The following is a 13,723-nucleotide window of genomic DNA, read 5'->3' as shown; positions in this document are numbered from 1 at the left end:
TTGAGAAACTATTTTTTTTAATTTTTTGATATTGTTGAAAATAGGCAAATTAATGCCAAAAAAGGCGTTTTTGGTAAAAAATCTTCTTCTTCATAACCGCTGGTCAGACAGCTTTGTTATTTGGTATACAGGTCCCTAGGGACAACCCAACGTAGATTTGTTCAAATTGTGATGAAATAGGCAAATCTGTATTTTTAAGGAATTTTTTTTGTCATTTTTGATGAAAATTTGACTTACATTGTATGTAATTCTTGTACTGTATAAACCCTATCAATTCACCCAGAAAAAAATAATCAATATGATTTTAAATAATTGAATTAATTAGGAAATCATCAAAGCCAAAATAATTTTAGTGTAGAATTATCAGAAAGTTCAACTTTTTTGACAGTTCATAGTGAAATGCTTACCATCTTGGAGGATTAAAACATGTAAAGGCAACTTTCCTGAATCCCAACTTTGACATATTCTGAACCGTCATTTATTGTGCCCTGTATGTTATCTAAAAGAAATTGCTCAAAATAGTTTGTCATGATAGGGTGGTCAAATGAATAGAGATAGAGAAAGTTCTAATTTCCATTTATGGTTGACTTGGTAAGGATAAAATAAAATTACTTTTTGAGGAAAAAAATAGAGTGGTCAATTAAAAGAGTGGTCAAAGTGATAGGGTTTTTATGGTAAAGCTTGGCTGTAAGATTCCTCATGTGCTATTTATAGCAATTATGCAATCTGTGTAAACAGTGCAATGAAAGCTTTATGTGATGCTTTTGATGACCTTGAACTTCTCAAGTTTCAAACATTTGTCTCTCAGTGTGCTTTCTCTGAGTATGTACAGTCTCAACTTATTCAACAGAACTTACTTACAATGGTAATTTGAAAGTTAAATTGTGCTTGGTTAATAGGATGAAAATACTGATAAAAAGATAACCAGCTTAAGATTCTTTATAACCTGACAGATATGCTGTTTTTTTATGACGAAAATCTTGAGTTAAGCAAATCTTGTTTACTTTTAATTAGAATGTAATTAACTCTCGTTTATTAGCTACTGTAGACTAATATAGTCTATAGAAGCTATTGCGATGGGTATCCGTCCGGCATGCACCGCCAGTCTGTATGTATGTATGTATGTATGTATGTATGTATGTATGTATGTCCGTTTGTGAGGCGTCCGTCCACTCAACTATCTTGAGAACTGCAGTACTTACTGATTTGATATTTGTTGTGTGGATAAAATATATGATTTTGAGAAACTCTTTTTATTGATTTTTGATACTGTTGAAAATATGCAAATTGGCACCAAAAAAGGCGTTTTGGGTAAAAAATCTTCTTCATAACCACTGGTCAGACAGCTATGTTATTTGGTATACGGGTCCCTAGGGATAACCCAACTTAGATTTGTTCAAATTGTGATGAAATGTGCAAATCTGTATTTTTACGGAATTTTTTTTCCCATTTTTTGGTCACGCCATCCTGAAATGAGCTATCCAAGATATCCACCTTCATCAATACATGTGCCACAAAAGGTTATTCTCTACATAACACAGCAGAGCTCTGTCAACTGTTGAGTCGCTTGTTTTTTCATAACCGCTGGTCAGACAGCTTTGTTTGGTTTACAGGTCCCTAGGATGACCTTAGTCAGACAATTTCATACAGTCAGGAAATACTTATTTTGTATCCATGTCTATAGTAGCTTCAGGGACTTTGGCCCTATGTTTGAACTTATCCTAGACGCTTGGTCAAAAATGTTTTCTAATGAAAGCCAACAGAAGCTGCAGTTTCAATTAGGAATTTTACTATAAGTGTACATCCTTACTGTAACTGAATTAAAGGGACAAAGTCAGCCGTTTTTCATGAATTTTGTTTGATATGAGCTACTACTTATATTGTTTGACATGTTTAAAGATACTGAATGAATGGGTGACCATGCATTATATTCGACCCCTGTTAAATGAAACCATCGCGAGAATGAGTTAATTGTCATGACCATTAATTCATTTTCATGATGGTTTCATTTATTGTGCCTAAAATCGGGGTTGAATATATGCATGGTCCCCCATTCATTCAGTATCTTTCAACATGTCAAACAATGTAAGTAGTATCTCATATCAAACAAAATTTATGAAAAATGGCCGACTTTGTCCCTTAAGGTATTAATCATTAAAGATTTCTTTGCGCTTTTTAACCACAGGTTACCAGATAAAATCCAGAATGACATCTTGTCTCTCATTTTTTGATTTTAGGCCAGTTTTTGATTCTTCGTATCAATGATCTTCATATAGTCCAGGAACAGCTGCACATACCGTACTTCACTCCACTTTGATTAAAATAACTAAATAAATAAATCTGATATTGCCAAATACATACTGTAACATAGCATTTTCTTGATTTACAAGGAAAGAATTATTCTTAGCCTTGTTACGACACTATAGAGCAATACATTGTGTTGCACGTTGAATATTGATAGTCTTCTATACCAGGCTAACCTTCACTGTGTAGCTAATGAGGCGCATAGTAAGCATTACTCGTCAGTTCATATATTGTAGCATATGCTAGGAGATAGAGCCATTATACACAAATTTTAAATATGATTTTGAAACTTAAAAATGTTACTAGGTGTTCTGGTTTGTGGATGATATAACTTGAAAGTCAGTTTCAACATTTATTCTAAGTCTTTTCTTGTCCTATTTTAGTAGATATACTTACAGAAGACCTTGATGATGATGAAAACAGTAGAATTGCAATCAGTGGTTCCCTGGACTGTTCAATCAAAGTATGGAACATAACAGAAGGCCATTTATTGAAGTCCATCTATGCATATAACCCTTTACAGTGCCTTGTTTATTTGTCATATGATGGATCAATCTTGTCTGGATCAGGTATGTTGCATTCCTTTTGTTGATATATCTCGGAGTTTGACATTTTATCATAATTACTCCATCTTCCATACTAATCCATCTTCCATACTAATCCCTCTTCCGTACTAATCCCTCTTCCATACTAATCCATCTTCAATACTAATCCATCTTCCATACTAATCCATCTTCCATACTAATCCATCTTCCATACTGATCCATCTTCAATACTTATCCATCTTCCATACTGATCCATCTTCCATACTAATCCCTCTTCCATACTAATCCATCTTCCATACTGATCCATCTTCAATACTAATCCATCTTCCATGCTGACCGATCTTCAATACTAATCCATCTTCCATACTAATCCCTCTTCCATACTGATACATCTTCAATGCTAATCCATCTTCCATACTAATCCGTCTTCCATACTAATCCATCTTCCATACTGATCCATCTTCAATACTAATCCATCTTCAATGCTGATCCATCTTCCACACTGATCCATCTTCCATACTAATCCATCTTCCATACTAATCCATTTTCCATACTGATCCATCTTCAATACTAATCCATCTTCCATACTAATCCCTCTTCCATACTAATCCATCTTCCATACTAATCCATCGTCAATACTAATCCATCTTCAATACTAATCCATCTTCCGTACTAATCCATCTTCCGTACTGATCCATCTTCCGTACTTATCTATCTTCCATACTAATCCATCGTCAATACTAATCCATCTTCCATACTTCTCTATCTTCCATATTGATCCATCTTCAATACTGATCCATCTTCCATACTGATCCATCTTCAATACTAATCCATCTTCCATACTAATCCATCTTCCATACTAATCCATCTTCCATCTTTTGTTCTTGTTCAGCGCCTTAGAACATTACCTCACAATGGATTTTGCCGCTATATAAATGCTTTTGATTGATATATTGATTGATTGATTTAGTGGTTCCTATGTATGAAAGGTAGATAGGTAGATGTTAGGCTACAGAACTAGATAGGACAATCTCATTAATTTGATTTATACATGTAAACATTTGTAAATGTTTACATGTATAAATTTGTACACTGGTATGGACACAATGCATTTCATGTAGTTCTTAAGGTAGAACGCACCTCGCGGACAGACATTCGGACTCTCAAACTTTTACAATTCTCTTCTGATATACCACATATGGGGTTCATTTTAAAGCTCTTGGTGAAAGAAAACTTTTCACCGGCTTAGTTTTTCGAAATTCCAAAATTTTTATTTTTCTCCATAGAGTTAACACAGGGATGGCGGCCATTTTGAATTTCTAATATCGGTAAATCTTGGGTAATTTGTTTCTCTAGTACCAAAATTTGCACGGTGACCCCCTATTTTTATTCTTGATTTTGAAAGAATGATTGAAAGATTCATTAAGGAAAGTTAGAGAAAAAGTTTAAGTCTTTCACTTTCGAGGTGCATACTACCTTAACAAAGTGTAAGTAGATATTTTCACGAAAATTAGAAACTAGTTGGATTGATAATAGCATCATACAAAGAAATAAGATGCCTTATCACATGAACTGGCCCGTATCTCCACCTGTGTGACGTACACCAGCACAGATAAGAAATCCATATTACCGCTGTTGTACGTCATCAAGCGGAACTTTTTTCCTGCAATGGTACCGTTCGTACGTGCACATCGCGACACAGACCGATTTGTCATGATTGATGCCGTGCTGTCATGGCATTTTGACAAAAAGGTGACCCGATAAATCCAGATACGGAAACATAGAAGGCATGCCCAACGAAATTTCGAGTCGCTAAAGCTTTACTATTCCCAAGAATCGAATGAGGATACCGTTGATCGTTTGGCTCAGTAATGTCACTGCTCCAGTCACAAGGCTCAATGTGGATATCGTCGTACCTGGCGACCGCCAAGCGATGTCGTACCTGGCGATCCTGGTTGGCGATAAACCCGAAAGATACACCTCAACGAAAGTTCAACTTAATAAATGAATACCGTATAAACTTCGGGAAAGCGACATAGAAGGCACAAATATCGGCAAACAATGATAAATTTCCTTCATCACACAAATACTATTCGGTTGTTTCTTGATCGGAATCAAGCCTAAGCTGTCGAACTGTAGCATAAACTCTGCAGTGCAGCGCTGTAGAATCCGATGTATTTCGAAAGTTGACTCGGACAACACTCACAACAGAACAGAGTTCCCGTCAAGTAACAAAATTTGGAAGTACCTACGGGCGATATATGTGTCACAGCAAACATCAAAGTCCGTATGACGAATTGACGACTGAGATGGCCACCGGCGGAGACCGGCGACGGCAGTGCCCACTACAAGCGTACACTGTGTGTGTCATCGATCTGAAACTTTCGGGCTCGCCAAGGCCGTAAACTTGTGATATTTTAAAAGCCACAGCATCTGTAAGAATGATAACTACTGTTTCAATCGTGCCGTTGCATTCGCTTTATAAATATACATGTAATTCTAAATATTCTAAATAACTCAAAATACTATCGTTATCCGTCGCCAGCGTGGTGAAAGCTATGTCCGCCGATGGCAGACTTGCCTTGGCATCGCTCCAGCGCGAGACAATGATTGACACGCGCACGTGACCCAATCCGTATGTCTGATTGGTGGAGATACCATTCCATGTATCAAATTTTTAGCTTAATGGGATTTATCAATGAAAGTATACCTCTGAACATTTGCACATCTCCTGGGTGACGGACCGCTTTACTCATTAAATGTAAGTAATCCACGTAAATAAAACACAAAATCGTGATAAAAATCATGCAATTTGTTACAATAATTTTGATCCATCCACATCAAAGAAAAATAAGAAGACCGTCATGTGATAAATATATAATCCCATGGAATTTTTTGCTCACGTGTGAACACGTGAGCATATGTCGCAGCGATGTCTGTCTGTCTGTGTGTCTGTCTGTCTGTCTGTCTGTCTGTCTGTCTGTCTGTCTGTCTGTTGGTCCATTTTCTCAAAAACGGCTGAACGTATTTCAGTCAAATTTGGTAGACATCTTCAGAATTCAAATGGCTAGAACTGAAAAGGTTTTGGTGGGCGTGGCTTGGATATTAATGAAGTTATGAAAGTTTTAATTTTTCTGTTACGCCGCGTATGACAAGTGAAAACAATCGACTGTTTGAGGGCGCTGTGAAATGTGCGTGTCCAGGTTGGCTACAGCTGGATAGCACTGGTTTCAACCACGGTCCCTCCGTGTTTCAACCTCGTATTGAACATTAAAAATATGATATTTTATTACTCATTCAACTCACTATTCAAGATAAAATATCGTTTAGCAAATTAGCTTTATCCTTGGTAATTGATTGTTTCCCTCGCTGTTCGATCGCCAGAAATGAGTACATACGTTCTCTACCTAGCCTCATGGCATGGAAGTGCTGATGAATAATAACTTTGGGTCAAAGGTATTGAAGTGTCCAATCAGGTTCGTGCACAGAGTCCAAGGCCATGACCTACTTCATGTACTTCTGCACTGTTTTGAATTTGCTTCGCCAAGAAACGTGTTCGTCACTGTCCATAGAAGTATGTTTGCTCTCCTTTGAGGTTGTTTGTGAAACAAATTCCGGGATAGGCCTTGGAATGCATACGATCGGCATCGCGGCAGTGCATGTAGCTAGCCGTACGAGTATGACGAGAGTGTCCGGCTTTGGCTACGCGGCCTCCCACCTCCGGTAGGCGGCGTAGCCAAAGCCGGACACTGTCGCCATACTCGTAGGGCTATGCATGTAGCGTACCATGCTTGTGTAACTGCCGAGCTCAACGTGCATTCACGGTTGATACTCGTGTACAATCATGATGTGTTCAATTCTGATGAAGATTCATAAGTCTTACTTTTGCAGTCTTTTTTCCGTACGATAATCCCGACAATACGTGTTACTGTTAGACGAGGTGGCCATTTTATGATAAGTTTCAATACTGCACAGCTACATAGCGTCACTATCGTGTGATCGAGGTACAGCGTTGTTGAACGGGATACAGAAACTCTGCAGAGGGAGAAACGATCGTTGACATGAACAGTCAATGTACTTCAGCACGTAGTCCGCAGATAGCGGATCGAGAAAATAAACGTTGTCCCAGTAAATAACGGAATATTTATGTACATTAACTCGATATTAATCAAATTTCCAGCTCATCGCAAAAAAATGTATTGCAAAGATTAATTTGTCAATGACAAATCTGCACTGATGGAAAAAAACTGTATGAAAAAAAACAACTTCAAGTGGTATTACCGAGACAAACACTTGTGTTGTCAATTTTGATTTCATTTCATAAACTTCATACTTCATCGAGTATCGTGTATTTCAGCCTTTGTGAAGCCATTTTATTGATATTTTCAATTTTTGTCTTGGCTTGTTGTGGAACATGTTGAATCGTCTCCGTGGACATGTAGGCAAAAGTGTGACGGGGTCGAAGTGACTTGGGTACCTGGGGCCGACCAAAACCAGTGTGAATTACTGGGGTAAAAGCGGACAGCGGCCGGATGACGTGTTCCCCAAGCAAGCTACCTTCAGAAGTCTGTTTCATCGCAAAAAAAAACGTCAACTTTTAAAACCCGTCATTTATTTACTGATGTTATTCTCAGCATCACAAACATATACGCCTCTGCTATGTATCACAGCAAATAGTTATATTTGAGCGCCCCGTAAATGGGATCCTCGTTTTTTTGCGAACCCGGAAGTGTGTCTTGCTCAATGCATTTCCTACCCACAGCGAGGGAAACTGCCCGCGTTCCCATGCTCCCATGCACCCTTTTCAATGCCAGTGCAACGCCATCTGTGCAAAATTTGTGGTGGTATGCTCCCGTGTGATGGAAAACCTCTCTTATTCTAACAATGACGTAGTTGACTTTGGACTTCGATTTCGTAAATGTGATGTCCATGCAGTGAGTTTGGGTTGGCGCGCTTATAATGCAATCTTCGCCCGCCTGCGGTCCGATATCCCGCATTTATTAGCGATATTTATCTGTTTTGACTTGACCAAAGTTGGCAAAACTTGCTATGTACATTAAAGATACTATGATACAAGATTATTGAAAGTCATTGACATTTTTTCAGCCAATTCCCAATATGCATATTTAATGAACCTTCCAAATTAGGGATATATACTGGCATTTACTTGATAAAATTTGGCGAAACATGCTGTGTACATTGATCATTATACCAGGTTATAACAGTATTGAAAGTCATTTTGCATTTTCATGTCAGCTAATTCATAATTTGCATAAATAGCTAACAAGCTTTCACGGTTTGGGCATATAGAGCTTGAAGGACTTGACCAAAGGTAATTACACATGCTATATTGTGATACAATGACAGTACTCAAAGAAATTAGTTATTTTATTTCAGCTAATTACATATTTGAATACTTAATGACCTTTAGAATTGATCTGTGGTGAAATTCATTGTGTTGATCATAACACTTTAAATGTAGCAAAGCAGTAGCAAAGGTTCAAACTTGCACATAAATGCAATATATAATGAAACACGTGAGCATTTTCAGTTCATATCTGGTTCTCTGATGGGATTATATATAATTATTATACACCTACTGCCGTAACCTATGGGAGTTTCACCGTCCAATAACTTTCCGTATTTTGTATAGTACGCGGAGTCCCGAATACGGGAGACGTGCGACGCGCCTGTTTGACCTTCGGTGTAGCAATTTTATTTCAACAATCGCGCGCGTTCCACTCATATCGCGCGTGCCGCATTCCTCAAAATTTACCATAGAATTAGTTTATACGGACGATTAATGGAGGGAGGTGTATAATAATAGGGTTATACACAAAATACGGCCCTGTATGGACTCGGGCTCAGTGAGTGACGTTATTGGACTCGCCTTTGGCTCGTCCAATACGTCACTCAATGAGCCCTTGTCCATACAGGGCCGTATTTTGTGAATAACCCTATATTATTGGTGTGTGTAGCACAGAAACTGCAAACAAAGGTCAAGTTATATCTTGATGTTATCCATGTAAAAGACTTGTCAAAATCCTGACTATGTGATAGTGAATTATTATTATTATTATTGTTATTGTTATTATTACAAGTTTAGGGGCTATAAGTATTATATAGAAATCTAATAACAGTTCATTGAAGCTGTGGAAATTCTGAAAAAGAGGTGTTCGAATGCAGGCCCATCGTGGCAGTCGTGGGCGTGCACAAAATAAGGCACAGCAACTGTGGAGAGTCTATGCCAGTGTATTTGCTGCAAATATACCTTCACGCATGCGCACTCGTTTGCCAGTGTAGTCTGCCAATATGAGCATGTGCAATTGAGTTTACTGCGCGTGAATGTGTAGTCTGTACACTACGTCTCGTGCTATAACCTTGTCGTTGAGCTTTGCATGTTGACAGAAGAAACTTGAATTACTGCAGAGAATACTTTTCAGGACATCACAAGTGAGTCCCTAAGGTAACAAGTGGGACGTTTAGGAAATCCTTTCAGAAAGTTCACGCCGCCTGTGGCCATTTTGTGGAGTATAAGCTTATACGTACCTGGAGCGATGGTATACAGTATTTCTACTGTACATATTGCCAGATAATATACGATGGAATTTTGCGTTTCACGTCGTTCAATCATTCAGATGGAAATGCCGGCCTTCTACAAACTTTGAAAAAATCAGGGTGACAGACTTTGGAATGCTAACTCTTGTATAACAATGACGTAATTTAATGAGAAGACTTTTGTATTCGAGCTCGGCAACAGTTTTGATTTGAGAAATCTCGTCATGGCGGATTCACTGAAACAGTGAGTATTCAACAACTCTTTCATATGTCCATGTAGCACATTTGTGCAAAAATAAGCGAGTCCACAGGCCTTTGGCGAATCAATAAATGCGTTTTTCACCAAGCTGAAAGGTTGAAAGATGCGTCCGTCACTTTGGGACGAGCTAGATAAATGCAGTCAAACCCAGCTGGGCATAGAAATTTGCCATAGAAGAGACGATATAGTACGACCGGCTGTGCGGTGGAACTTTGCAACAAAGTTTCCATATCTGAACTGACGTACTTGAATGACAGGCACAGGGTATGATGGCCAATAAAAATGCATTCTCGTTGCATTTTGATAATAATGCATCAATCACAATGACACGGAAAGTATGCCTCCTCCCAACAGAAGGGCCATGGTTTATTTTTAGCCCTGCTACAGTATATCTCAGTGCTGAAAAGGCCATATTTTTGTCGTGTTGTCATGACGATTTTTAAAATTTGCATACAACTGTGAGAGTGAAACGGGTTGTTTATAGGTCACAAAACTTTTGAATCCCACTGTCGTCCAATACACCTGTTTCCTTGGGCATTAAAGGTGTGCAAGTATACACATCAAAAGACTAGAAAATTCACTTCATGGGCAGAACCTTGTAAAATAGCCCTTTCTTGTCTGGTTAACGAAAAAAGATACCCCTGATCTAAAATACGCATGGGCTACCAGCCAGTGTCACCGGGCTACTAACTTCAGAATATGGTTGCCCCAGTGTTAATTTCCAGCCCTGGGCAATATTAAACATGAAACATTTAACTTGTAATATTTCCCCTTGTCTTGGCCTGCTGGGTTTAAAAAAAATGTTTCAAGGTATACAGGGACCATGTTCAAATTTAGCCATTGCTACCATGGAAAGGGGAGATCTAGCTAATCATCAGAATCATAGAGTTTATGGGGTCACGCCAGGTCACACAAAAAATAATGCACCACTACATGGCCATAATTTTACTTTAGTTAAACAATCAGAAATAATTTGTCTTCATTATTCTTCCTGGAATGAGGCAAAGAAATCAAAATAAATTATTATAAAATGAGTATCATTATACGTCGTTAATTATAAATCCATAAAATAAATAAGTACACAGAGTTTTCTCTTGACCGCGCGATTGCGCAAATTGCGCATTTCGAGCCATCGTCTGCCCTGAAAAAGTTAATGACTGCGCGGAAATCGCACACAAAGCACAGCAAGCATGAGGATGACCCAAGCACATAGTGTAGCGAACTGCGTGTACCAATGATGGAATTTAGAGAAATTCCAGCTTTAGCATTGTGTATGCACACGTAGCGCAATGCAACACAATCGTTTGATTGGCAAACGGGGATCAGTGCATATTTTTATGCATTTAAACCCCAAAATTTTGACCGAATCGTGTCCAAGGGAACAAATACGTCAAATTTCGAGTCAGGGAAACTTGTGGGTGACAAATCAACAGATGAAAGAGAGCAGCCGAGCACATCACAAGCTGGCAAACATCATGATGTCGATGTTAGCACCGGTGCTGCATGCGACATAGACGACGCAACTCACAGACAAATAGAGAGATTATATTTGTCTGTGCGCAACTGAACTGGATGACGATCGTAATGATATCGGGGAAGCGTTTCCTTGGAAGGCAAAATCAACATCAAAAGTGACTGCCCCCTAAAATGTCAAGTCTGCCCCCTAATTTTGATGAATAGGGCAGAAAGTGCCCCTTTCAATGAACATGCAGAGAAAACACTGAGTACAAGTGAATTATGTTTTAAATAAAAAAAACAAAAAAAAACTGTGCGCTACTGTTACTGTTTCTGATGATAAGGGGAATTTGGTTCATAAAATTAATTTGAGATTCAAGTAGAATTAATTTTAGCACATAAAATTAATTTGAAGGCATAAAATTAATTCGATGAATGCATAATAAGTTGGTACTATACTCTATAACACTTATTTGGGATGACTGCATGAAACAAAATTAAAAATGTTTGAAAAATTATTTCTGGTCTTTATAAAATTAATTCAAACACACTAAAATAAACGGAAAACAAATTTTGATAACAATGGCCCCAATGTACATTATCTTAATTATTCTTCCTAGAATGAAGGCAAAGAAATTACAATTATTATTATTATTATTATTATAGAACAAACGTTAAAAGTTGTTACTTAGAAATCCATAAAATAAATAAAAAAACAGTGAATTATATTTTAACATCGACCCTTTCAAGGGTCTATTGTTTTAAATAAAAAAGCTGTGGTTCCCAAATAGGTTACCATGGCAACATAAAACAAAAATGAACATTGAGTTCATGCTGTGATAAATACACTTAGGAGAGCATTTGCATAGTTACTGGGATTACTTTTAATGGAATTTTGAAAAAAAATTGAAATTTTAAAACGCAAATAGGTTAATATGGAAACACAGGGCAGTAAAAATGGATATCATATTTTGTCTTTCTGATCTAAAATAACCCTTTGGTATAATATTTCTGTTGATTAATGGATTTTTCCACTGGATATTTGGTCTTTCTAACCAAAAAATATCCCTTTGATATAACACATTCTGTTGATTACTGGATTTTAGGTGGAATCTTTAAAAAACTGTTAATTTCTACTCCTGAATGGTTGCCATGGAAACATCTCACATTAAAATGAGTGTGATTTTTTTTTTGGTGTGCTAACCAGAAAAACCCTTATTATCAATTTTTTACATCAATCAATAGTTCTTTAGGAATTAGGGAAAAGGTAACATTTTTAATCCCAAACTGGTTACCATGGCAACTCGAAACATTAAAATAAGTCTGGTGTTTTGTGTTGTCTGACCCAAACTCCCCCACTAGATAATTTTCATAACAATCAAAGTAACTTTTTATGGGATATTAGAAAAACTGAAATTTTCAACCCCTAAAATGGTTACCATGGAAACATGGGGCAGTGAAATCGATATCATATTTGGTCTTTTCGACCCAAAATACCCTTATGGTGAAATTTTCATGGAAATTGAACGTATTATTATTCGTGTTATTATTTCTATATAATACTTATATTATATTAATTATTATTATGATAATAGTAATAATAATAATTCATGGAAAAGACTAGTGAAAATCTTGACTATGTGACAGTGGATACAGTAACCATGATACACATATATATTGACTTGATGTCTACAGATGGTGGTAAACTTGAATTGTGGGATATGGTACGAGGTGAAAGTCTTCACTCTATCATATCCGGTAATGGCTCAGTGACAGATATGGTGGTAAGGAAACTTATAAAAGTCTTTTCTCCAATTTGAATTCTGAATGTATTTTTGTAATGATAAAAAGGAAGTTAGTTTTTAAATGTCTTTCTGCCATAAGTCATTTACACTCTATTGTATTGCAAATTTCATGTGACTTAGATATACATACTACAAATAGTCAGGTATCTCTGACCCCTCATAAACAGGAAGTGTATGAGACTGAATCTGAGACTCTCAAATTGAAGAAGATACTAAATGCGATCTCATTTGCGATTATATCTGAGACTCTCATTCATTACAGTAAACAGCAAATGCGACTTGGTCTGAGACTATACCTGAGACTCTCAATGACCTTTTAAATGTAATTTTTCTCCAACTAGAGAAGGGGGTGGACTTGACTAGTGTTTTTACACTATTTTCCAGCCTCCTATTCGCTTTGTCATTATATTTTCTGTTGTATTTTGTTTTCTAACAATTTAGTGTAAAGTGAATAAAGTATGAATGAAAAAAAAAAGACATGTGCTACTGGCGCTGAGAAGTAGGAATGTCTATGCATTACCTCAGCTTTCTTTCCCCTTCATTTATCATTTCTCATATTACAGTAAATTATGGAAAATAAACAAATAGTCTATATGTTTTAACGTGACATTGTGACATACTGCTCAGTTTTTCGAGTGTATTACAATGTAGTACTTAGTATTCGAACTACGCTATTGCATGATACTGAAGTTCAAGAAAGGTAAGTCACTTCTTACTTTGGAATCAATTTAGCTGGTGTATTTATATAACACATTGAGAATATTGATAAAATATGGCGAATAGAACCAATAAAAGGG

At 37.1% G+C, this 13,723-nt stretch overlaps 1 protein-coding gene across 4 annotated transcripts in view; it reads left to right on the top strand.

Annotated features, from left to right (window-relative positions):
* LOC139136545 (F-box/WD repeat-containing protein 7-like) overlaps positions 1-13,723 on the top strand; it is a 33,815-nt gene that overhangs the window by 9,539 nt on the left and 10,553 nt on the right. For 2 of the 4 annotated variants that reach the window (XM_070704272.1, XM_070704269.1), the window contains exons 5-6: positions 2,691-2,873; positions 12,817-12,905. In XM_070704272.1, coding sequence (XP_070560373.1) covers positions 2,691-2,873; positions 12,817-12,905 — 272 coding nt within the window. Of the gene's footprint in view, positions 1-2,687; positions 2,874-12,816; positions 12,906-13,723 lie in introns of all 4 variants that reach the window. The other 2 variants (XM_070704271.1, XM_070704268.1) reach the window with 1 other exon arrangement.

Source organism: Ptychodera flava, chromosome 7, assembly GCF_041260155.1.
Source record: "Ptychodera flava strain L36383 chromosome 7, AS_Pfla_20210202, whole genome shotgun sequence".
Taxonomy (NCBI): Eukaryota; Metazoa; Hemichordata; class Enteropneusta; family Ptychoderidae; genus Ptychodera; species Ptychodera flava.
Note: the sequence above shows the minus strand (reverse complement) of the source record. Positions and strands in the feature narration are given on the sequence as shown.